The 22,872-nt window shown below is 37.6% G+C and overlaps 1 protein-coding gene, 1 long non-coding RNA gene and 1 pseudogene across 2 annotated transcripts; 2 read left to right on the top strand and 1 right to left on the bottom strand.

The window, feature by feature from the left end:
- Positions 1-427: 427 nt before the first annotated feature.
- LOC146916917 (uncharacterized) lies at positions 428-1,941 on the top strand. Its single transcript, XM_085717149.1, has one exon. The coding sequence runs from the start codon at positions 499-501 to the stop codon at positions 1,912-1,914; it is 1,416 nt and encodes a 471-aa protein (XP_085573275.1). The 5' UTR covers positions 428-498; the 3' UTR covers positions 1,915-1,941.
- Positions 1,942-2,309: 368 nt separating this feature from the next.
- Positions 2,310-5,996, top strand: LOC146916916 (uncharacterized; annotated as a pseudogene).
- A 9,787-nt stretch (positions 5,997-15,783) lies between these two features.
- On the bottom strand, positions 15,784-16,532 carry LOC146916915 (uncharacterized). Its single transcript, XR_015014081.1, has 2 exons — positions 16,344-16,532; positions 15,784-16,011 (listed from the first exon to the last, which is right to left on the bottom strand). It is a non-coding gene; the product is annotated as an uncharacterized LOC146916915 (long non-coding RNA).
- Between the last annotated feature and the right edge of the window lie 6,340 nt (positions 16,533-22,872).

Here is a 22,872-nt window from a genome sequence, read left to right as displayed (position 1 = left end):
TTGGTACATGTGATAACCCACTCAATGGAGGGATCTTGGAGGTATACTTTTGTCGTCGTGAGTACTCGCGTATGGCATGTTACTTTCAAGTGACCGTCGAAGTTGAGAACCTTTAGTCACCTTTAACCCATCTTGGCCTTTTAGGACGTAGTGCGGTGGCTAGTCGAGAGTACTCTCGTATTGGTTGACACGCGATACTACACCCAAACGAGACTAACCGATGAATATTGTTGGAACGAGAGTACTCTCGTCGCCTAACAAATATTCGGACGTGGTTGAAAACTTTGGGAACCTTGATAGAACCCTTGTTACATGTGCAAATGGAAACCTTAGTCCTTACCAAATGGCGTTGTTATCCCTAAGCTCCAACATTGTATATCTTGAACCTCATCATGTCTCCTTGCATAATCATACATCCATGCATTCATTCATGAAAACTTTTTCCATTCATCAAAATATTGAAGGACTTATATTAGTTTTATTGTAAACATTGTAGATATGACTTTTAAAACAAGGAAGCTTAAGCAGTATAGCTTCAGGAAGCTTGATCTTGTAAGGTTAAGGGATCTAGGGAATAAGGTGAAATGCTCGGACCGTTTCCATCAGGACCATGGGAATCTCCTCAGTATTGTCAGGATGAAGGTTGACGAAGGACTCCTTGGCACTTTCGTTCAGTTCTATGACCCAGAGTATCATTGCTTTGGTTTCCCAGAGTTTCAATTGGTTCCAACTCTAGAAGAATATGCTTTTTGGATTGATCGACCAGTGCTCAACCAAGTACCTTTCAGTGGTCTTGAAAATCCTCCCAAATTCTCAACCATCGCCGAAGCTCTCCATTTACCAACTACAGAAGTGAAAGACCATATTACCACTAATAGCAAACTCTTAGGTCTCCCTACCAAGTTCCTTTACGAAAAAGCCGACTATTTCTACAGAATGTCCAGTGCTGACGCCTTTGATGCCATCCTTGCCTTACTCATTTACGGCCTAGTGCTCTTTCCCAACCTTAACAACTTTGTCGACATCCATGCCATTTCAATATTCCTTTCAAAAAACCCTGCTCCCACTTTGTTAGCCGATACCTATCACTCCATCCATGAACGTACTCTAGCGGGTCGTGGACTTATCAAGTGTTGTGCACCATTGCTCTATAGATGGATTACCTCTCATTTACCCCGAACTCCTCGTTTCACCACCAACCCAGACGGCCTCCGTTGGTCAGAGAGACTCATGGCCCTTACTCCAAATGAGGTGGTGTGGTATGAACCAGCTTACGACAAGGGAACCATCATTGATAGTTGCGGGTTATTCAACAATGTACCGCTCATGGGCATGTATGGAGGAATCAGTTATAATCCGGTCCTTGCTAGACGCCAGTTTAGACTCCCCATGGAAGGAAAGCCTCTCAGCATTCATCTGGAGAACGTATATTACCACAATGAGAGTGACACTGCGGGAATGAGGCGTCAGATTGCACGAGCTTGGCACGCCGTCCGGAGGAGAGACAGAGGCCAGTTAGGAAAGCGGACGGGGGCCGTCCATGCAGACTATACGCAATGGGTTATTGATCGATCCACTGACTTTGGAATGCCTTATAAGCTCACCAGGTTCTTGTCCGCAACTACTCCAGCACCACCCATGCCGATGACCCTTGAGACTGAAAGGGAATATCAGAAAAAGATAGCTGAGTTGATGGAAGAGAATGCAAGAGTGACAGAAGTGTATAAAGAAGTAGTACGCGAGAATGAATGTGTAATGGGCCTACTAGATCAGAAGGATTGGGATATCAGCGTGTTGAAGAAGGAAATTGTTAGATTGAATGAAGAGAAGGAGGCCATAATTGGCCAGATCCCGGGACATAAGAAGAAACGAAGTGCTTTCTTTGCCAACACATGTTCTTATCCGTCTCCCTAGAATGATCAAAGTTTCCACCAGAGTTGTTTACTGCCTTATGTCTTATATTTTATATTTGTAAGTGTTAGAAAGGGAATTATCTTGTAAAGTTTTATATTTGTAAGTCTATCCCTTGGCTTGGTTGTTAGAAAGGGAATTATCTTGTAAACACTTTATTTATTATTAATGTTTAGGTTGTTTGTTTACAAATTTGCTTTTATAAGTCCTTCGGTAAATAAAAATGTGTCTATTTTTACATAACATCATGCATCATTTTGCATTCAATAGTTTCAAATCCAGTGTCTCACACAAGTTTTCTTTTCCAGAAAAAGGTCAGCCCGTTTCAAAAGGTGGCCCCACGTATCCTCTACAAGCCTACCCGCACTATCTACACTCGAGCAAACGTGAAGAAGAAGATGGACTTTCTCGAACAAGAAAACCAAGTGCTCCGTGGAGAAATAACAGCCATGCAGACTAAGATGGACGAAATGGCTGAAGTGATGAAGACAATGGCGGAAGCACAGGTTCGAGCTCAAGCACAAGCTGAAGCGCAAGCTCAAGCACTAGCCCAAGCACAAGCTCAAGCTCAAGCACTAGCTCAATCACAAGCTCAAGCACTAGCACAAGCTCAAGCACAGGCACAAGCACCACCGCCACCTCCTCCAGTCAGAACTCAGGCCGAAACATCCGCCTCTGCTGCCGCCTCTACCCCTGGATGGACAATATGTGCAGATACTCCGATACACTCTGCACCGCAACGTTCTGCGCCTCGGTTCTCGCCTTTCACAGCCGGCGAAATACTCCGTCCCATTGTGTGTGAAGTTTCAAGCTCTATGCCAGAAGGTCGTTCTTGGGGTGTGCCAGTTTGCCTCAGTGAAGTATTCCGCCCTATCATGACCGAGGTTCCGATGCCTACTCGTCAAAATGCAACTCATGTTCCTCCGCCTCTGGTAGGAGCTCCTCCAGCAGCTATGACCTATTCGGCTCCGGTGATGCATACCATTCCACAAGATGAAGAACCCATATACCATTCAGGGAACATGGAGAACTATGACAGAGTGAATGACTTGCAAGAAAAATACGATGAGATGCAACGAGAGATGAGAGCTCTCCATGGAAGGAAGATGTTTGGGAAGACTGCTTACGATCTCTGTTTAGTGCCGGACGTCCAAGTACCCCACAAGTTCAAGGTACCAGAGTTCGAGAAGTATAAAGGGAACTCCTGTCCTGAGGAGCATCTAACAATGTATGTGAGAAGGATGTCTGCCTATGCCAAAGATGACAAAGTCCTTATCTATTTTTTCCAAGAAAGTTTGGTTAGTCCTGCCTCAAAGTGGTACATGAATCTGGACAAAACAAAGATTCAAACCTTCCGTGACCTGTGTGATGCTTTCGTAGAACAATACAGTTACAATGTGGATATGGCCCCAGACCGAAGTGATCTTCAGGCTATGACTCAAGGGGACAAGGAAACGTTCAAAGAGTATGCCCAGCGATGGAGAGATGCTGCTGCCCAGGTCAGCCCGCGCATAGAAGAGAAGGAGATGACCAAACTCTTCCTAAAAACTCTCAGTCAGTTCTATTACGTGAACATGGTCGGAAGTACTCCCAATAACTTTGCTGAGATGGTCGCTACGGGTGTACGGTTGGAAGAAGGAGTCCGAGAAGGACGTTTAGTAAAAGAAGGGACATCTGCAAGTGGAACCAAGAAGTCTGGGAACCACCTCCCAAAAAAGAAAGAACAAGAGGTCAGTATGGTGGCTCATGGGAGGCCTCAACCAAATTATTTACCCTACCAACACGTTGCTGCCATCGCACCTGCTGCCAATACCATCCAACCACCAAATAGCCAGCTCCAATTCCAACAATATCATCAACCACAACACCCTCAACAACACCCTCAACATCCTCAACCATATCCTCAACAACCATATCTTCAACAACCATATCCCCAACAATACCATCATCCACAACAATACCCTCAACAACAACAATTCCTACAATATCCCCAACAACCATACCAACAATACCCACAACGACCATATCAACAACAGCAGCCTCGACCACAGAATACCAAATTGCAAATCGACCCAATTCCCGTGACATATGCAGAGTTACTCCCAGGGTTGCTCAGTAAGAATTTGGTTCAACTTAGAGCACCTCTTCCAGTGCCAGAGAAACCGCCAGCATGGTATAAACCTAACCAGACTTGTGCTTTCCATCAAGGGTCCCCAGGTCATAGTATTGAAGATTGTTATGCCATGAAGAATGCAGTTCAGAGGCTAATCAATGAAAAGAAGATAACCTTTACGGACTCAGCACGAAATGTTCGAACCAATCCGTTGCCAAACCATGGTACCGCAACTGTCAACATGGTCGAAGATTGCTAGAAGACTCATCCCATCCTGAACGTCCAACACATTCGGACACCTTTGGTCCCTATACATACCAAGATGTGTCAAGCGTCTCTCTTTGAACATGATCATGCCGCCTGTGAAGTGTGTCTTCTAGATCCTTAAGGTTGTCAGAAAGTAAAAGATGATATTCAAGGACTTTTAGACCAAGGAGAACTTGTTGTTGAAAGAAAGTGTGATGATGTATGTGTTATAACTTCGGAGGAGCCTTTGGAGATATTCTACGACAGCCGGAAGTCAGTTGCTGCTCCTTTAGTGATCTGTTTGCCTGGTCCGATGCCTTATGCTTCTGAGAGGGCCATTCCTTATAAGTACAATGCCACTATGATAGAGGATGGTCGTGAAGTTCCAATACCACCTTTGCCGTCTGTGGGAAATGTCGCTGAAGACAGTAGTGTGCTAAGAAATGGGCGTATTATTCCTGTGGTGCTCCCAAAGAAAGCTAGTGCTCCGGTAATCGAGGAGGCCCAAGCTAAAGATTCCAGTACGGTCAAAGATATTGGTCAGTCTAGTGGGACCAATGCAAATGCTGAGATTGATGAGATTCTCAAGCTAATCAAGAAGAGTGAGTACAAGGTGGTTGATCAACTGATGCAGACTCCATCAAAGATATCCATAATGTCTCTACTGCTGAATTCTGATGCTCATAAGGAGGCTCTAATGAAGGTCCTGGAACAAGCTTTTGTGGACTACGATGTGACTGTTGGTCAATTCGGAGGAATAGTGGGGAACATCACTGCATGCAACAATCTGAGTTTCAGTGATGAAGAACTTCCGAAAGAAGGAAGGAACCATAATCTGGCTCTCCATATATCTGTGAACTGCAAGACCGATGCTTTGTCAAATGTGCTAGTAGATACTGGGTCTTCCTTAAACGTAATGGCCAAAACAACTTATGATCAACTTTCTTACAAGGGTACACCTTTGAGACGGAGTGATGTAATGGTGAAAGCTTTCGACGGTTCAAGGAAGAATGTTCATGGGGTGGTGGATCTGCCTATTACAATTGGTCCACATGTTTTCCGAATTACCTTTCAAGTGATGGACATCCAAGCATCGTACAGTTGTCTATTGGGCCGACCCTAGATTCATGAAGCTGGGGCAGTAACCTCCACATTGCATCAGAAGTTAAAATTTGTGCAGAATGGAAAGCTAGTAACTGTGAATGGTGAGGAAGCTTTGCTAGTGAGCCATTTGTCGTCTTTCTCTTTCATCGGGGCTGACAATGTTGAGGGGACATCATTCCAAGGACTTGCTATGGAAGAAGAGAATACCAAGAAGAGTGGGGCATCTATTTCCTCTCTAAAAGATGCTCAGAATGTGATACAAGCTGGAGGGTCTTCAAGTTGGGGAAAGTTGATAGAATTGCCAGAGAACAAGCGCCGAGAAGGACTGGGTTTCTCCCCGTCAACTGATTTTCCCTGGAACGTCGTCGTGCCAACAAGAGGTACTTTCCACAGCGCTGGCTTTATCAATGCCCTGTCAGAAGCCAATGCTATCATAGAAGACAGCCCTGAGGGGATGCCACAAAGTTTCGTGACTCACGGAGGGACTAGCCACAATTGGGTTGCTGTAGATGTTCCTTTTGTTGCTCACTTGTCCAAGTAATGCATTTGTTCGTTTTATGCTTTTTCAAAAAATCCTTTCGCCCCGCCCCAAGCGAAAGTGAATCTATCTAGGGCCATTTGCTTCAAGAAATTATCATCAATTAAATAAAAATGTCGTTTTGTTCCCGACTTTTGTTTTATTTTTCTTTTGTGCTTTTTTCTGAAAAATGGTAATACAAAAAAACCAAAAAAATATAATCACCTTCGAAAAATCTGCATTTACTTATTTTCTAAAATCATCAATCATATGTGCAGATTAAACATCAATGAACCCTTTGAACAACATACCCCTATGATCTCTCCCAACTTTGAATCCCCTGTGAATGAGGCGAAAGAGGAAGAGAATGAAGAGATTCCCGACGAAATCTCTCGGCTACTTGAACGAGAAAGAAAGGCCATTCAGCCCTATGGGGAAGCAATAGAGGTGATCAACTTGGGTACTGAAGAAGACAAGAAAAAGGTCAAGATTGGGGCATCACTTGAAGCAAGTGTCAAGAAGCGAGTGATAGAACTTCTCAGAGAATATGTTGATATATTCGCTTGGTCGTACAAAGATATGCCGGGCCTGGATACTGATATTGTGGTGCACCGTCTGCCGTTGAAGCCTGAATGTCCACCAGTCAAGCAGAAGTTGAGAAGAGCCCGTCCTGATATGGCCCTCAAGATTAAAGAAGAAGTACAGAAACAGATTGAAGCAGGTTTCCTTGTCACATCAGAATACCCGCAGTGGCTTGCCAACATTGTGCCTGTTCCGAAGAAGGATGGTAAAGTCAGAATGTGTGTTGATTACCGTGATTTGAACAAAGCTAGTCCCAAGGATGATTTTCCACTACCTCACATTGATGTATTAGTTAACAACACTCCAAAGTCCAAAGTTTTCTCCTTCATGGATGGCTTCTCCGGTTACAATCAGATCAAAATGGCACCAGAAGATAGAGAGAAGACGTCTTTCATTACCCCTTGGGGCACTTTTTGTTACAGAGTAATGCCGTTTGGGTTAATAAATGCAGGTGCCACTTATCAGAGAGGTATGACTACTCTTTTCCACGACATGATGCACAAAGAGATTGAGGTTTATGTGGATGATATGATTGTCAAGTCAGGTACTGAAGATGAGCATGTCGAGCATCTGCTGAAGATGTTCCAACGACTGAGAAAGTATCAACTCCGTCTGAATCCTAACAAGTGCACCTTTGGTGTCAGATCCGGAAAGCTTTTGGGCTTCATTGTCAGCCAGAAAGGTATTGAAGTAGATCACGACAAGGTCAGAGCTATCAGAGAGATGCCCGCTCCGCAAACAGAAAAACAAGTAAGAGGGTTTCTCGGACGACTGAACTACATTTCCCGCTTTATTTCTCATATGACTGCAACATGTGGGCCGATATTCAAGCTACTCCGCAAAGAACAAGGTATCGTGTGGACAGAAGAGTGCCAGAAAGCCTTTGACAGCATCAAAGAGTATCTGCTAGAACCTCCAATCCTTATCCCTCCAGTCGAAGGAAGACCTCTGATCATGTACCTGACTGTGTTAGAAGATTCTATGGGTTGTGTACTCGGGCAACAAGATGAAACCGGAAGAAAGGAGCACGCTATTTATTACCTGAGCAAGAAGTTTACTGATTGTGAGTCTCGATATTCTATGCTTGAGAAGACATGTTGTGCTCTAGCTTGGGCTGCCAAACGCCTTCGTCACTATATGATTAATCATACTACTTGGTTGATTTCTAAAATGGATCCGATCAAGTACATCTTCGAGAAGGCCGCAGTAACAGGAAGAATCGCCCGGTGGCAGATGTTGTTATCTGAATATGACATCGAGTATCGTACCCAGAAAGCAATCAAAGGGAGTATCATTGCAGATCATTTAGCTCACCAACCAGTTGAGGATTATCAGCCTATCAAGTTCGACTTTCCTGATGAAGAGATCATGTATCTGAAAAGGAAAGATTGTGACGAACCGTTATTCGGAGAGGGTCCAGATCCTGAATCAAGATGGGGTCTCATATTTGACGGAGCTGTTAATGTGTATGGTAGCGGAATTGGGGCAATCATCATTACTCCTAAGGGTGCACATATCCCCTTCACTGCCAGGCTGACATTTGACTGTACAAACAATATGGCAGAGTACGAAGCATGCATCATGGGTCTCGAAGAAGCAATTGATCTGAGAATCAATATCCTCGACATTTATGGTGACTCAGCCCTCGTAATCAATCAAATCACACGAGAATGGGAAACTCGCCACCCTGGCTTGATCCCCTACAAAGACTATGCAAGACGATTATTGACCTTCTTCAACAAAGTCGAGCTGCACCACATTCCTCGTGATGAGAACCAGATGGCAGATGCTCTAGCTACCTTGTCTTCCATGTACCAAGTAAATCGTTGGAATGAAGTGCCATTGATCCGTATCAGGCATCTTGAGAGACCTGCTCATGTATTTGCTACTGAAGAAGTTGTTGATGATAAGCCATGGTTCCATGATATCAAGTGTTTCCTTCAGAGTCAAGAGTATCCGCTCGGAGCTTCCAATAAAGACAAGAAGACACTAAGAAGACTGTCTGGCAATTTCTTCCTGAACGGGGACGTCTTGTATAAAAGAAACTTTGACATGGTGTTACTCAAATGTGTGGACAAGAACGAGGCAGATTTATTGATGCATGAAATACATGAAGGCTCCTTCGGAACTCATTCAAGCTGGCATGCAATGGCTAAGAAGTTATTGAGAGCGGGTTATTACTGGATGACGATGGAAGCTGATTGTTACAAACACGCCAGAAAATGTCATAAGTGTCAGATCTATGCCGATAAGATTCATGTGCCTCCAACTGCACTCAATGTTCTTTCGTCCCCCTGGCCTTTCTCTATGTGGGGCATTGACATGATTGGAAGGATTGAACCAAAAGCGTCAAACGGGCACCGCTTCATTCTAGTGGCTATTGACTATTTCACCAAGTGGGTTGAAGCAGCATCATATGCTGATGTGACCAAGCAAGTAGTGGTCAAGTTTATCAAGAATCATATTATCTGCCGCTATGGTGTCCCTAACCGGATCATTACAGACAATGGGACGAATTTGAACAACAAGATGATGAAAGAGTTGTGTGATGATTTCAAGATCGAGCATCATAATTCTTCGCCTTACAGACCTCAAATGAATGGTGCTGTCGAAGCTGCAAATAAGAACATAAAGAAGATCGTCCAGAAGATGGTGGTGACTTATAAAGATTGGCATGAGATGCTTCCCTTTGCATTACACGGATATCGTACTTCCGTACGCACGTCGACAGGGGCAACCCCCTTCTCTTTGGTATATGGCATGGAGGCTGTACTCCCCGTAGAAGTTGAGATTCCTTCAATGAGAGTTCTGATGGAAGCTGAGTTATCAGAGGCTGAATGGGTTCAAAGTAGATATGATCAATTGAATCTGATTGAGGAAAAGCGCATGACCGCCCTATGTCACGGTCAACTATATCAGAAGAGGATGAAGCAGGCTTTTGACAAGAAAGTTTGTCCCCGTGAATTCAAAGAAGGTGATCTCGTGCTCAAAAAGATTTTTACGTTCCAACCAGACTCCAGGGGCAAGTGGACGCCTAATTATGAAGGTCCATATGTTGTCAAAAGAGCCTTCTCCGGTGGTGCCGTGACTCTTCAAACCATGGATAGTGAAGAACTTCCACGTACTGTAAACACAGATGCAGTCAAGAAATACTTTGTCTAAAAAATATAAGAACAGCTCGGTAAGTCGAAAACCCGAAAAGGGCGGCTTAGGCAAAAATGAGCGTCTCGGTGGATTGAAAACCCGAAAGGGCGGTCCAGGCAAAAATTAGAGACAATAAACAGAAAATCATTATCCTGATAGGCTGAAAACCCGAAAGGGCGGTCTATGCAAAAGTTAAGGATTAAAAGAAAGACAAAGTAACTGCATCCGATCTGGCACATCCACTTGGGGCATACCTGCTATCAAAAATCTCCAATCTGAAGCGTCAAAAGCGGCGGAATTCAAAGCTGTTAGGGAAGATAGGGTTATGAAGTTCAAAGTACCTCTCCCATTTTAAATTACCATTTTTCAAAATTTTGTAAAGAATCTATGGAGTCTCGCCCTTGGCAGGCCATCATTCAATCATTAAAATTTGAGCCTGTGCCCTTTTACTTGGAATTCTAATTTATTTCGTTTTCCAAATTTTCTTCTATTTCTTTGATGATAATATTTTGAAGCAAAATTCTTAAAATTTTTTCACATCTCTGAAAAGCATAAACGAATAAGTGCATTATAGAGCTCGAGAGTAAAAGAAGTGCGCGTCGACACTCTCCTCAAGGGTGGTTAAATCCTACTAACACGGGCATGGCTAGACACTGTGGGAAGCCTTTAAAAAAAAAAATCGAGCTCGCTAAGTCGAAAACCTGAAAAGGCGACTTAGGCAATAGAGAGCGTCCCGGTGGACTGAAAACCCGAAAGGGCGGTCCAGGCAAAAATTAGGGGCACAAAAAAAAGGAATATATTCCCGGTGGATTGAAAACCTGAAAGGGCGATCCAGGCAAAAGTTAGGGATTCAAAAAAAAAAAAAACAAGGAAAAGGCACGACGACTAAAAACGCCAATAGAAGAGCATTCTGTGTCGGCTTACAAAATGGCGACTTCTTTCCAGGCTTGTAATGGGTTCTTCCCCCCAGAAGGCATCAGTTATTACTTTGCCCCCAATGAGGTCATCTCCAAGGAAGTTTGCCGAGTGTTCAGTATTGCATGGTCCACTTCCCACCTTACCAGTCCTGTCTCGTCTCATCGAGTCGTCTGTCATATACAGTTCATACAATCATACAAGTTACATTCATACATTCATCCATTCATACAAACATACAATCATACATTAATACTTTCACTTATTCATACATTCATACATACATAACATATACATAATATTAATTCATACATGATTGCATTAGTCACCAAAATCTTGTTTCGGTCATGTCTTTTCAATTTGTTCTCTACTTATCATTGTGTCAAGCCGTGAGGTTCTACACATGAACATCTGACATTTACCTTCTCATCATCAAAAGTGTCGTACCTAGGGTGTCTGGTCAAGAGATGTCACCCGTCAGTGTAAAGTGGCAAGTCCTAAACAACGGACGGCTTGAGTCTACTTTTATCTTGTTTCAAGTAGCAAGTCCTAAACAACGGACAGCTTGAGTCTACTTTTATCTTGTTTCAAGTGGCAAGTCCTAAACAACGGACAACTTGAGTCTACTTTTATCTTGTTTCAAGTGGCAAGTCCTAAACAACGGACCGCTTGAATCTACTTTTATCTTGTTTCAAGTGGCAAGTCCTAAACAACGGACGGCTTGAGTCTACTTTTATCTTGTTTCAAGTAGCAAGTCCTAAACAACGGACGGCTTGAGTCTACTTTTATCTTGTTTCAAGTGGCAAGTCCTAAACAACGGACGGCTTGAGTCTACTTTTATCTTGTTTCAAGTGGCAAGTCCTAAACAACGGACAGCTTGAATCTACTTTTATCTTGTTTCAAGTGGCAAGTCCTAAACAACGGACAGCTTGAGTCTACATTCTATCTTGTTCTAAGTGGCAAGTCCTAAACAACGGACAGCTTAAGTCTACATTCTATCTTGTTCCAAGTGGCAAGTCCTAAACAACGGACAGCTTGAATCTACCTTTATCTTGTTTCAAGTGGCAAGTCCTAAACAACGGACAGCTTGAGTCTACTTTTATCTTGTTTCAAGTGGCAAGTCCTAAACAACGGACAGCTTGAGTCTACATTCTATCTTGTTTCAAGTGGCAAGTCCTAAACAACGGACAGCTTGAGTCTACCTTTCGTCATGTTTCAGTTTGGAATCACATTTTATTTTCTTCAGTGTCATCCCCAGTTTAGCTGTTCAAGTGATATCGTAAAAAGTTCTGTCTTCATTAAGCTATCATTCCAAACCGATACGGTAGTAGACAATCTTTTCACCAGTGGAACTACATCCCCCTAGTGGAGTCGGATCCCATTCTTCAACAAATTTGGGTATCCCGTCGTTGTTTCTCGTCTCAGTCAAATCAACTTTGTCGTCCTGCATTCATACATGCATTTCACAATCATTCATAGCATCTTAGGTCCAAAATTGGTGTACTTTGTATTTAAGTCTCTTCGGTCCGATCGAATTAAAGATTTCATCTTCAAATCTCCGGACGAAGAAACTTAAATAGGGGCATCTGTCATACCCCAATTTTTGACCTAAGGTCCCACTAATCACAATTTTTTCCCTTCCCATCCGTTTACAACTCATCCGTTTACAAGCACAAGTTTCTGCACTTCTCCAACAAACCCTACCCAGAATCCTCACACTATAAACACACCTGCACACACAAAGAAAAAGGGACAGAAAAATTGCAGAGAGACACACGCAAGGAGGAACCGGCAGAGACAGAGAGGACACCAGCATCAACATCACAGAACAACTCACGAATCCAGTGTAGTCTCCAACGGAACTGAACCATTCGACCGTTCCAGTTTTCGACGGCAAAGCAACAACAACACACGAGAAAGCAGAGGACCGAACCAGCAAGCTCTAACCATACCCTCACGACGGTCACGAACGGTCACAAAGACGCGCACAGCAGTAGGAAAAAGGGGACGAAGCTTCGAACCAGCTGTATACAAACGTAACCGATCAAAGAAGAAGCAAACAAAAGGTAGTATTCCTTCATTTTTTAGATCTAGGACTTTGAGTGGGAATTTGAATATTTTAGTGTTGAAAACGAATAGAGGGGAGGGAATAGAGTAAGAATAACAAAAAAGTTTAAAAAAAAAGAGTTTAAAGCGGCGGCGCCGCCACCTGCGACGGTCGGCCGCCGCGCCGCCGCCGTGAACCACCCCTCACCTGTCGTCGGTTTCTGGACTTGTAATGGAGAACCTTCATATGTTCTTGAATGGATCACAGAGAGAATTTGAGAGAGAAAAGAGAGTTTAAGTGAGAAGAGAGAGAAAAGCTTTGGAGGAATGAATAAAAACTCTCACTATAGCCTATTTATAGGCTCGGTCTGTTTCTGTGTATGCCGTTCCATGTGATTATGATGAACCCTCGTTTCCCTTGCCTTTGATTTTCGATCCGACGACCTGTGTGAGTCCTTGTTTGGTCAGATCAAGGCCGTCTGATCAATCAGACGGCCCGGATTCATCCTAATTGACCCTGATCCATTTTAAGACCGACCCACCACTCGACCCATGACCCGTTTCGGTTCTGTCCTTCCTTGAAGCCCAATTTCATTTCCTTTCAATTACTGCACCCCCCTTTGCATCATTTTTTTTTATTATTCATGCATTTTAATTTCTTTTGCATCATTATTTTTATTCTACTATATGCATTTTAAATTCTCTTGCACTTTTTATTATTTCTTTAGCATGTTATTATTATTATATTTATTAGATTAGGATGCATTCATTTGTTCGTCGCATATTTTTTTTATTATTATTATTTATCATGTCATTTATTTCCTATCGCATGGAATTAGTGTGTATATTAGGCTGATGTAAAATCATTCGTGCACTTTTTTTTTAGCTTAGGTTTATTTTCATGCATATTCACATGCTCTTTTTTTTATGTCACTTATTTCTATTGCACCTAACTTAGATTGTAAATAGGCCTTATGTAATTTATTTTTCCTCTATTGCACATAATTTAGAATGTAAATATAGGTTTAATGTATTTTATTTATTTTCTCGCAGACCATAGAATGTATTAATAGGTATTTTTGTAATAGCTTAGGTGTGTGCGTGTGTGTGTATGCCTCTATATCTCTTGCTAGATTAGGTTAATAGTCCTTGTGGTGGTCCAACACTACTACAAGGTACCTACGTGTTTATATTTTATGCTCCGTTAGTTCATCATTCATAAAACAACAAAAAACGCAAAAATATTTTTAAATAAACCTTGATCTTAAATCAAGTGACGTCCTTTTTTATTTTCTTTCCTTAATCAAACTTCAATCAATTTAATCATATTCCAAGTCATTTTTCTTTAATATTAAAAAAACAAACAAATATTCTTTTGCCATTTGGCTTTTCCATTTTTAAAATCTTTTTCAAACTAATAAAAAAACACACAACCAATCAAACGTCAGTTTTTTTAACCACGAACTACGTGATTTTGATCCCTCACGGGTACGTAGGCAAGGGACTTGTCCTTCCAAATCAATAAAATGTAGATAATTAGGTCCTCCCTTTTTCCATTTTTTTTTTCTTTTCTTCAAAAAATAAGCAAGTTATAGCACACGAATTAAATGAAACCAAGAGGTTCCCGTAGAGTACTACGGACATAAAGGGTGCTAACACCTTCCCTTTATGTAACTAACCCCCGAACCTAAAATCTTTTCAAAATGGGGTGTTTGAACTTTTTTTCCCCTTTTTCTTAAAAAAATTAAATGTTCGGTCGTGAAATAATCAAATGAGTCAAAAGCTAATCAAATAGCCTTGATCTCCAAAAAATGACGCGACACTAACCATACCATTTTAACTTTTAAAATAAATTAGAAAAATCAACCTCAATAATCAACTTAATTAATAACTAAAGTAACAGTTTTCATTCAAAAAAAAAAACTAAAGTAACAGTTTATACACATATTAATTCAAATTAGTTTCTATCTTTTTCATTGCCACAGGAGCCACAAATAAAGAATTTCGAGTGCTTCGACAAATTTATTACTTCAACCTAATTAACATATTTCTTATTAACAACTTTATTAACACTTATTTTCTACTATTATAACATTAAACCTAATTACCAATATGAATGATGAAAGAAACATAGTCAAAGGTGTGCAAGAAGATCATATTTATGGATATGAAGCTGAGAATTAAAAGAGAAAACACAATGGCAAGTTTTTGAAGTAACTTGGTCATCAAGGCAAAGCACAAAAAGAAAACAATAATGGCTAGTTCATTACTTTCTCACGAAGGGAAACCTTTTTAAAGGAAATCATCATTGAAATGGGAATTATCAACTTTAAACACACAAATCTCAGAAATGGTTTTGCAAAAGAGAGTCAAGATTTAGATCTGAAAAAGGTCATAAGCAAAAAGAACATACTGCCTCAAAAGATAAAAATGATTTCTAAACTTGAGCTTCATTCTCAAACATTAGATAGAAATCTCAAATAGATTAAACTTGCTCTATATGTTTGTCACATATTGTTTTAAGTGTGTTTGTAAAACGATAACTGAAAGAACAATTATGAGAATCATATAATCATAAGGATAACGATAACATTATTGTGTAATCATATGATCTTACGATATCATTATTGTGTAATCATATGATCTTACGATATCTACCCGCTCCTAATAATATGTTTAGTACTTTTGAAGGAAGGATATAATGAAAGAACAATTATGAGAATCAATCAGATATCCAAAACTACTAGCTATATCTTCATTTCTTCAAACAACATCTGCAAAATAAAATATGAATTGCAAGTCACAAAAAAGATAACTAACAATTTTGTTCTTTTCGCTCCAATTGCAAAACATAAATTTGCATTGTAATTAGAGCAATAAAAACAAAATTGTTATCTTTCTTGTGAATCACAATATTTTATTTTGCAGATATTGTCTGAAGACATGAAATATAGCTAGTAGTTTTTGGTATAATAATTGACATGATTCTAAGTATTGTTCTTTCAGTCTAACCTAGCTTCAAGTGTACAAAACATGATCCTTATTAGGAGCGGGAGGAAGACATTTTTCTAGTGATGTAGTCTTATTGCAAAGAAAATTAAACATTTAGTGTTGATTTTCATAACTTCACAGACACAATACAACAAGAACCTATGACTAAAACGAAAGAACGAAGAAGACTAATGCAGAAGTAGAAAGACAACTATAACATTAACAAGAACATCTATTAACTGGTTTCAATGGTAAGAATATATCACAACAAATTTAACATGGGGATTTCTCAAAGTGATGATGATGGTCAGTTTCAACCCACCCTCATGAGAAAATCTTACAAGATCCAAGCCTCCAAGATACATTTTCTTAATGAATTTTTCGGAAGTTTACCAAGGTTGAAAGGATAGTTACTTCAATTTTAATCATTGATCACATCGACCTGCAAAATATGTTTATTTGTCATTGATTAACAACGACTTACATAACAATGTTCAAAGCCAATCTCATCTCATAAGTCAATATCAAGTCTAGTTAAGACATCAGAAGTGCAAGTCGGATGTACATAAGATTGAGATCGCGATGATGAGAGGCAAGATCGGAAAAATACACTAGTATTTGTATGCCATTCGTGACTCTTATTATACAGCTGGTCACTATTTTTATGCAACTAGTGCAAGGCCAAAATTATAGAACTCTAAGTTAACCGTTTCAAAAAAGAACTCTAAGTTAACAAGTTTTAATAAAATAACAATTATTCGTATGAGATAGTACCTGATACGGCTTTTGAGAGCGGTTTCTTCTTGTGACTACCATCCTTATGAGATCTTGGGGCCTATGTCAGTTTTACCCGACCCACGGTGGACGCCAATTGTTCTTGCCGAGAGAACAATAGTACCTACCATGCAAGCAATTTGTCGAGCTAGGGTTTGAGCTTTAATGGTTTGTGAAAAGGTCCATTAGTTTCTTTCTAGATAGAGGTATATAAAGGAAGTTATTGCTGGAAGAAGTCATGATCATGGAACAAGTTTCTCCCCCCATTTCGGTCACGTGTAATTCCCTTCCTACAATCGTGGGTTTCATGGTTAAGCAAGGTCACGTATATAGGGAAGAATGGGTCTTATGAAGACTTTTTCCCCCCGTGTTTTGAGTTACTTCAATGCTTAGTGTATCGGGTACATAGAGAAATCTTTTATTCTGAGCCATTTTTATTCATTCTTTAATATTTTTGTTTTGATCAATATTTTTGAGAAAACACATGAGTATTTGATACAATCTTCCTCCTCTTAAAATACGTGTCAATGATTTTTTTTCAAAAATTAAAGGCAATTTGTTGTGACACGTCGCTCGTGATTGTCTCGTGATACAAGTTGTCGTGACATTGAGCATTTCCCTTAGAGTCTTGTTGACCGGTGTCATCAAGACACCAGTTAGGGAACTAAAAGTAAAATAAAAATGTATGTTTTACATTAAAAAGAACATTTTTTTTTCAAGTTTCAAAAAGTAAAATACACAATTTCTAAAATAATATTTCCTTTTATAATTTCTTAGGTTAATTAAGTTTTTAGTTCATATAAATATACCGAATTTCGTGTTTCACCCTTATAAAAAAAATTTGGCAGATTTTGGTCCCTATAAAAATTTTCTGCACGTAGTTTAAGTCTCTGTTAAATTAAAATTTGAATAATTATGCTTAAAATTTTAAATTTTTTAATGATTTTATACAAACTTGTTTAAAACATTATAAAATGTTCCTCCGCAATAAGTTAGCTCAAAATTTTATTTTTAGGTCCAAATTTTCATTATTTTTATCTTCATTTTTTTATGTTTAAAAAAATTATATTTATTTCATTACATGTTAAAAAAAATTCTAATTTTTTATAAAAGAGATTATTATAATGTTCTTAACATGTTTATTTCAAATCATTTAAAAATATCAAAGTTTAAGTATAATTAAACAAATTTTAATTTAACAGGGACCAACAAATACTTTTAGTCCCTGTAAAATTAAAATTTGCTTAATTGTACTTAAACTTTTAAATTTTTAACATATTTAATTTTTACATACTTATTTAGAACATTATACAAAGTTCCTTCACAAAAAAGAAGGTCAATATTTCATTATTAGGTCCAAATTTTCATTAATATAATCTTGAAAATTTGGCTTTTAGAAAAGTTCATATTTAATTCATTACATGTTAAAAAAGTAAAAGATTTTACAAAAGAGTGTCTTACGTTGTTATGAACATGCTTGTAATTTTTTTTCAAACGTTTAGAAGTTTAAGCATAATTAAATAAATTTTAATTTAACGGGGATTAAAACTACGTGCTAAATAACCAACAAAACATTGATCTATGTTCTCTCTTTCTCTCTCTCTTTTTCCTTTCTCTCTTGTGAGCCGTCCCAGAAACCCTAGTTTCTTCTCCTTCATCCACCAAAGAGGGGTGATTTAGGGTCAATTTTTGACCCAAAATCACCCCTCTAACTCGTTTTTCTATTTCCCTTTTATTGAAATAAATGATTTTCACATCTATTTGGTTTTATTTTGTGATTTTGTCGTCTTCGTGCGAAGTTGGTTGTTCGTCGTCTTTGTGCGACGTTTGTTTTTCTTGTTTCTCTCTGGTATTTGATCGCTTCAGATTGTCTTCGATCCAGTGCAGATCCAATCAATGACTTTGGCGTCATCCACGTTGCAGATCCGGAAACATGGTTATTCTGGAGATTTAAATATAGTCATTTGTGTAGGCATTTGTACTTTGCCGTTTTATGCTATTAACATGGATGTTGTGAGCTTGTTCACAGATTCATCCTTTTTGTTTTTAGCGAATTTGCATTATATCGATGTACTTTTTCAATCTGAATGAATGAATATCTTTTATTTTATCAAAAAAAAAAAAAAACTATGTGCTAAATTTTTTATAGGGACCAAAATCTGTCACTTTTTTTATGAGGACTAAAAAAATTAATATATTTATTTATAGGGACTAAAAACTGAATTAACCCTAATTTTTTAACAAACGTCCAGGGGTATTTGTTAGCATTTCATTTGTTTTATTTTGTTCAAAAACGCACAACCCAAAAAAGATAAAGCATCTTTCTATTTTGATGGAGATAAAATTTCTTTAAATACTTCCTATTAATGGAGGCATATTTTTGTGTTTGAAATTAATGTGCAATATTTTCTCTTAATGTGTGTAATTTCTATTATTTGACAAAATTTCTTCTTGTTTTTTTTTTTTAGGGATGACAAAATTTCTTCTTAATATAATAAATCACCAGAATCTACTAACAATATCTAAATCTTGAAGAGCAACAAAACTTCATAATCATCCTTGTTAAAACTCATGATCTCTTTAATTTCATGTGCATAATGGTCATTTTCAAAATTTAATATCTTTTTTTAATATATGAATTACGGATAATGGTCATCATAAGTGTAACCAATTTCCACGGATAACTATGAAACAAATTTATTTATTTAAAAAAAAAATTGACTACTGATAATCTTCATGACAAAATCTACTAACAATATATAAAAGTCGAAGTCCAGTAAAATTTCATAATTGTGTTTATTAAAAAACTCATGATCGTGTTTATTAAAAAACTCATGATCTCCTTAATTTTATAATCATACAACAAACATTGAATGATGTTTTGCATATAAACCCATAATGTCACTATACATTTTGGTTTTCCACCAAGAAAAAGTATCAGAATCTCCATTGAACATTGGAGACTTGCTAGAATTTAACCAGATGACTTGTCATCAGTACCATAATCATATGGTAACAGCACCACCAGAAGAAGCAGGAGCACTTCCACCAGCATACATGATTTTCTCAGATCTTTTCTGTTACACTGTTAAGTGCTAAGACAATAGAACCAGAGCTCTCGTATCAACTGAAGGTGAGAATAACACAAGAAGAAGGAGTTGAATTGCGTTAGTTTTTTCTTCTTTTTAAACTAATTTCAAGGTCCAGAGTCTGATAGAGTTCAGAATCTGGAACAATGTTCAGAGTCTAATGCAGCGGATTACTAAAAGATATATATATATATATATAGAGAGAGAGAGAGAGAGAGAGAGAGAGAGAGAAGAGAGAGAGAGAGAGAGAGAGAGAGAGAGAGAGAGAGAGAGAGAGAGAGAGAGAGAGAGAAGAGAAAGACACAAAACAATTATCCTCGTTCCTTCCACAATCCGGAAGTAGTCCATTCCCCCTTGCACTTCCAAGGAGATTTCACTAAAATCAAGTTCTAATTACAAATGCTCAAGCACACAAGCAAGAGACTTCAAATACTCAAGGACACAAGCAAGAAATTTTCTATGCTCAAGCACAAAAGCAAGAGACTTCTAAACAAAAAAATTACATATAAATAAGTTTGATTTGAACACTTGATATACAGTCTGTGGTGTTCACAATACAAAACAAATCAGACTCTTAAGACTCTGGAATTTCTAAAATATGAGAGTTGTTGAGAAATTCTACGTGTTTGATGGACAACAATTTCAGCAGAGTTTTGGAATAGTTTAAATGTTGTTAAGTCTTTACAAATCTTCAAGTCTTCATTCATTTATTTAGAGGTATGAAAGATACGTTGTAGAGATACCAGCAAATCAAAAGAGTCGTTATTGAAGCTTGATCATCACCATTGACCTGTTGCTTGATTTGGTTAATGTCCTAGGAGGGAATAATTTGAAATTCATTCCTTGTATGGAGAATTAACCAGCAGAGACACAACTGTACCAGTATTATGCGCGGACAAGAGTGGAATAGTGGAGTAGTGGTTGTACAATTGTATCATTGTCCTTTCTCTGTCCATTCTTCAGTGGATAAGCATCCAATGCCTTCTAATTCCTCGGAAATAGTCGTTGCTCCAAGCTTCTATTCCTTTTGCAATCTTTTGTCTTCAAATAACCAAATAACTGATTTCGGGTTCAGACTCTGAAGGCTAGGCTTCAGACTCTGTTAGTTTTAGACTCTGACTATCAACTTTTGATGGTCTTCAGACTCTAACTTGCAACATAAGCTTCCATGATAAATTCCTTTGCCCTCATTTGTTTTTCTCGAACCAATACTTTGTTTAAAGACTTATAAATTTTAGTCTATGGTCCTTCACACTTGAACAAATATTAGCATATCTAATTGAACTTTTAATACCTTGTTATCATCAAAACTCAAGGTGGTAATGTTAAACACATTTTGTTCCAACAGATTGTGACCTGATTATTCAAGACACTCCTAAAGGAAATTTCCAAAATATTAGTAACAAAAACAAACAAGTTATCTACCTAAAAAAAAACTTGAAGAGTTTAAAACCTTGCGATTTTGGCCGCGATGCAAAAAAAATTATACCTTAAAAATAGTTAAATAAGTTCAAGTATAAACGACTTTGAGTTATAGTATAAAGAGACCGTACCCAAAAGGATTGTATTGTTGCTACTTTCAACATCTTTCATAAAAGAAAACTTGTTTGCACAAAAATAAATGAAATAATTTTGGGTTTTAACTGAAAAAGTGAAGTTCAATAATAAACTAAACAATAAAGTTTGTTTAGGATATTAGTGGTAATAACTGGCTAAGTATATAACTTGGTTATGTCCAAAAAAAAAATATATAACTTGGTTAAAATAGAAATTTACAAAAGTTAGGAGATAATCTCATTTTTATTTTTATTTTCGTATTAATATGGTACATTTTAAGATACTAACGTTTGATATAATTTTGGCATGGTACATTAAGAATTATTTCTAATGATCAACCTCTTCTTTAACAATTTTGGTTACTGAAAAAAGTTAGTGAATTATTCCCAAATAAAAAAAAATTAAATAAAAAGTTGGATATCACAAGTGGCAAATTTTTAATACTATATGTCTAAATATTTATTAAAAATCACAAATTATGAGTCTATATCTAGCTAATGAACTTCTTAATAAAAAAATTTCAACCATGAGTCTATAATTTAAATTATGAGTCTATAATTTTTTATAGCTTTTTTTCAACCATTCTCATATATTATATAAAAATCCTTTTTATTATTCCCGTAATGACTTTTATTTAATTATTTGATTAGTAAAATTTTTCTATACGTATTGATTTATTTAATTATTTAATTAAGGAAACTCTATTTCTTAATTACTCCATCTGGTGACATTTATAAGCAAATTTTACTATTCTAGATTCATTAATTATTTGATGTATATGAACTATGTTAATGGATTACTGGCAAATCAAAATTGATCCATATTTTTTTTTTCTTCTAAAAACGTTTCAGAGACATGATAGGGATTAATGAAATATGGTTATTTTACTAAATTATCTTATGAAATAGATTATAAATTAGACTATGGATTAACATAATTTCACATCAAAACTTCAATCACATTTCTTTCTATTTCGTTAGATTTTTTGATTTCATTATATTTTTTTATTGTTTCTTCTCTGTATCTCTTCACAACCAAATTACACCAAAAGTTTGGTCACCATCAAACAATAAGGATGTTAACTGTCGGTATTGTGGTATTGTGAGAATTTGCTTAATCTCATGTATTTCTATTTGGATCTAGATTTGTGTTTCTATTTAGATTTGTAGTGAATTTGGCATGTTCAATTATTACTTTTATTTAAGGTGTGGGAAAAGAGATTAAAATGGTGGAGGAGAGTAATTGTTTCATTTTATAGAATGCGGGAGAATTGAAGAATAAAGGTTGATGGACATAAAAAGTTGTTCATATAACGATTCATGCTACCCTACATGCATAGACCACTCTAGATTTTTTAGATTCAACCACAGAAGGATCAGAATACTTTTTGGGAAGACCAAGCATAAATTTTTTCACCAAGAGTCATAACTGTACATTCTTTTACAAGGATGATCATTTTTTTTTTAGTACTATGTTTTCAGCGGTAAACATATATAACGTTATTACTAATGCTAAGTTCCACATTGTAATGGTCTTTCTATGTGTGTTTTAGTGTTGTATTATATTTGTTTGTAAGGTAGTAATTTGAATGTGTGAATTTTTCTATCACTTTCCATTTAGTCAATTTATCCTACATCTTATCCTCATGTGATTTTATATATTTGAATGTCGATGTTAATAAAGAGATTATAAAGATTACGTTGATGTTAAAGAAGAAATTAAAAAGATTACGAGATTGCTGATTTTTTTTTTTTTTTGTGTTGTTAATTGTAACTCTTTGACAAGAAGTTCCAAGAGTGAAAAACCAGGAACATGATTTGGTAGATCTAGAGTCTACATTTCTTCATGTTCCGAATCTGTAAATTGAATCGATAGTATGTTAA

The sequence above is a fragment of the Medicago sativa genome, chromosome 6, assembly GCF_051527215.1.
Source record: "Medicago sativa cultivar Bolivia chromosome 6, Bolivia_mono, whole genome shotgun sequence".
Lineage (NCBI taxonomy): Eukaryota > Viridiplantae > Streptophyta > Magnoliopsida > Fabales > Fabaceae > Medicago > Medicago sativa.
The sequence above is the reverse complement of the archived record's forward strand: the minus strand, read 5'-3'. Positions and strand labels throughout refer to the sequence as shown.

What these genes read in the sequence shown, in the direction of transcription:
- LOC146916917 (XM_085717149.1), top strand. Translation starts at nt 499, where the DNA reads ATGACTTTTAAAACAAGGAAGCTTAAGCAGTATAGCTTCAGGAAGCTT.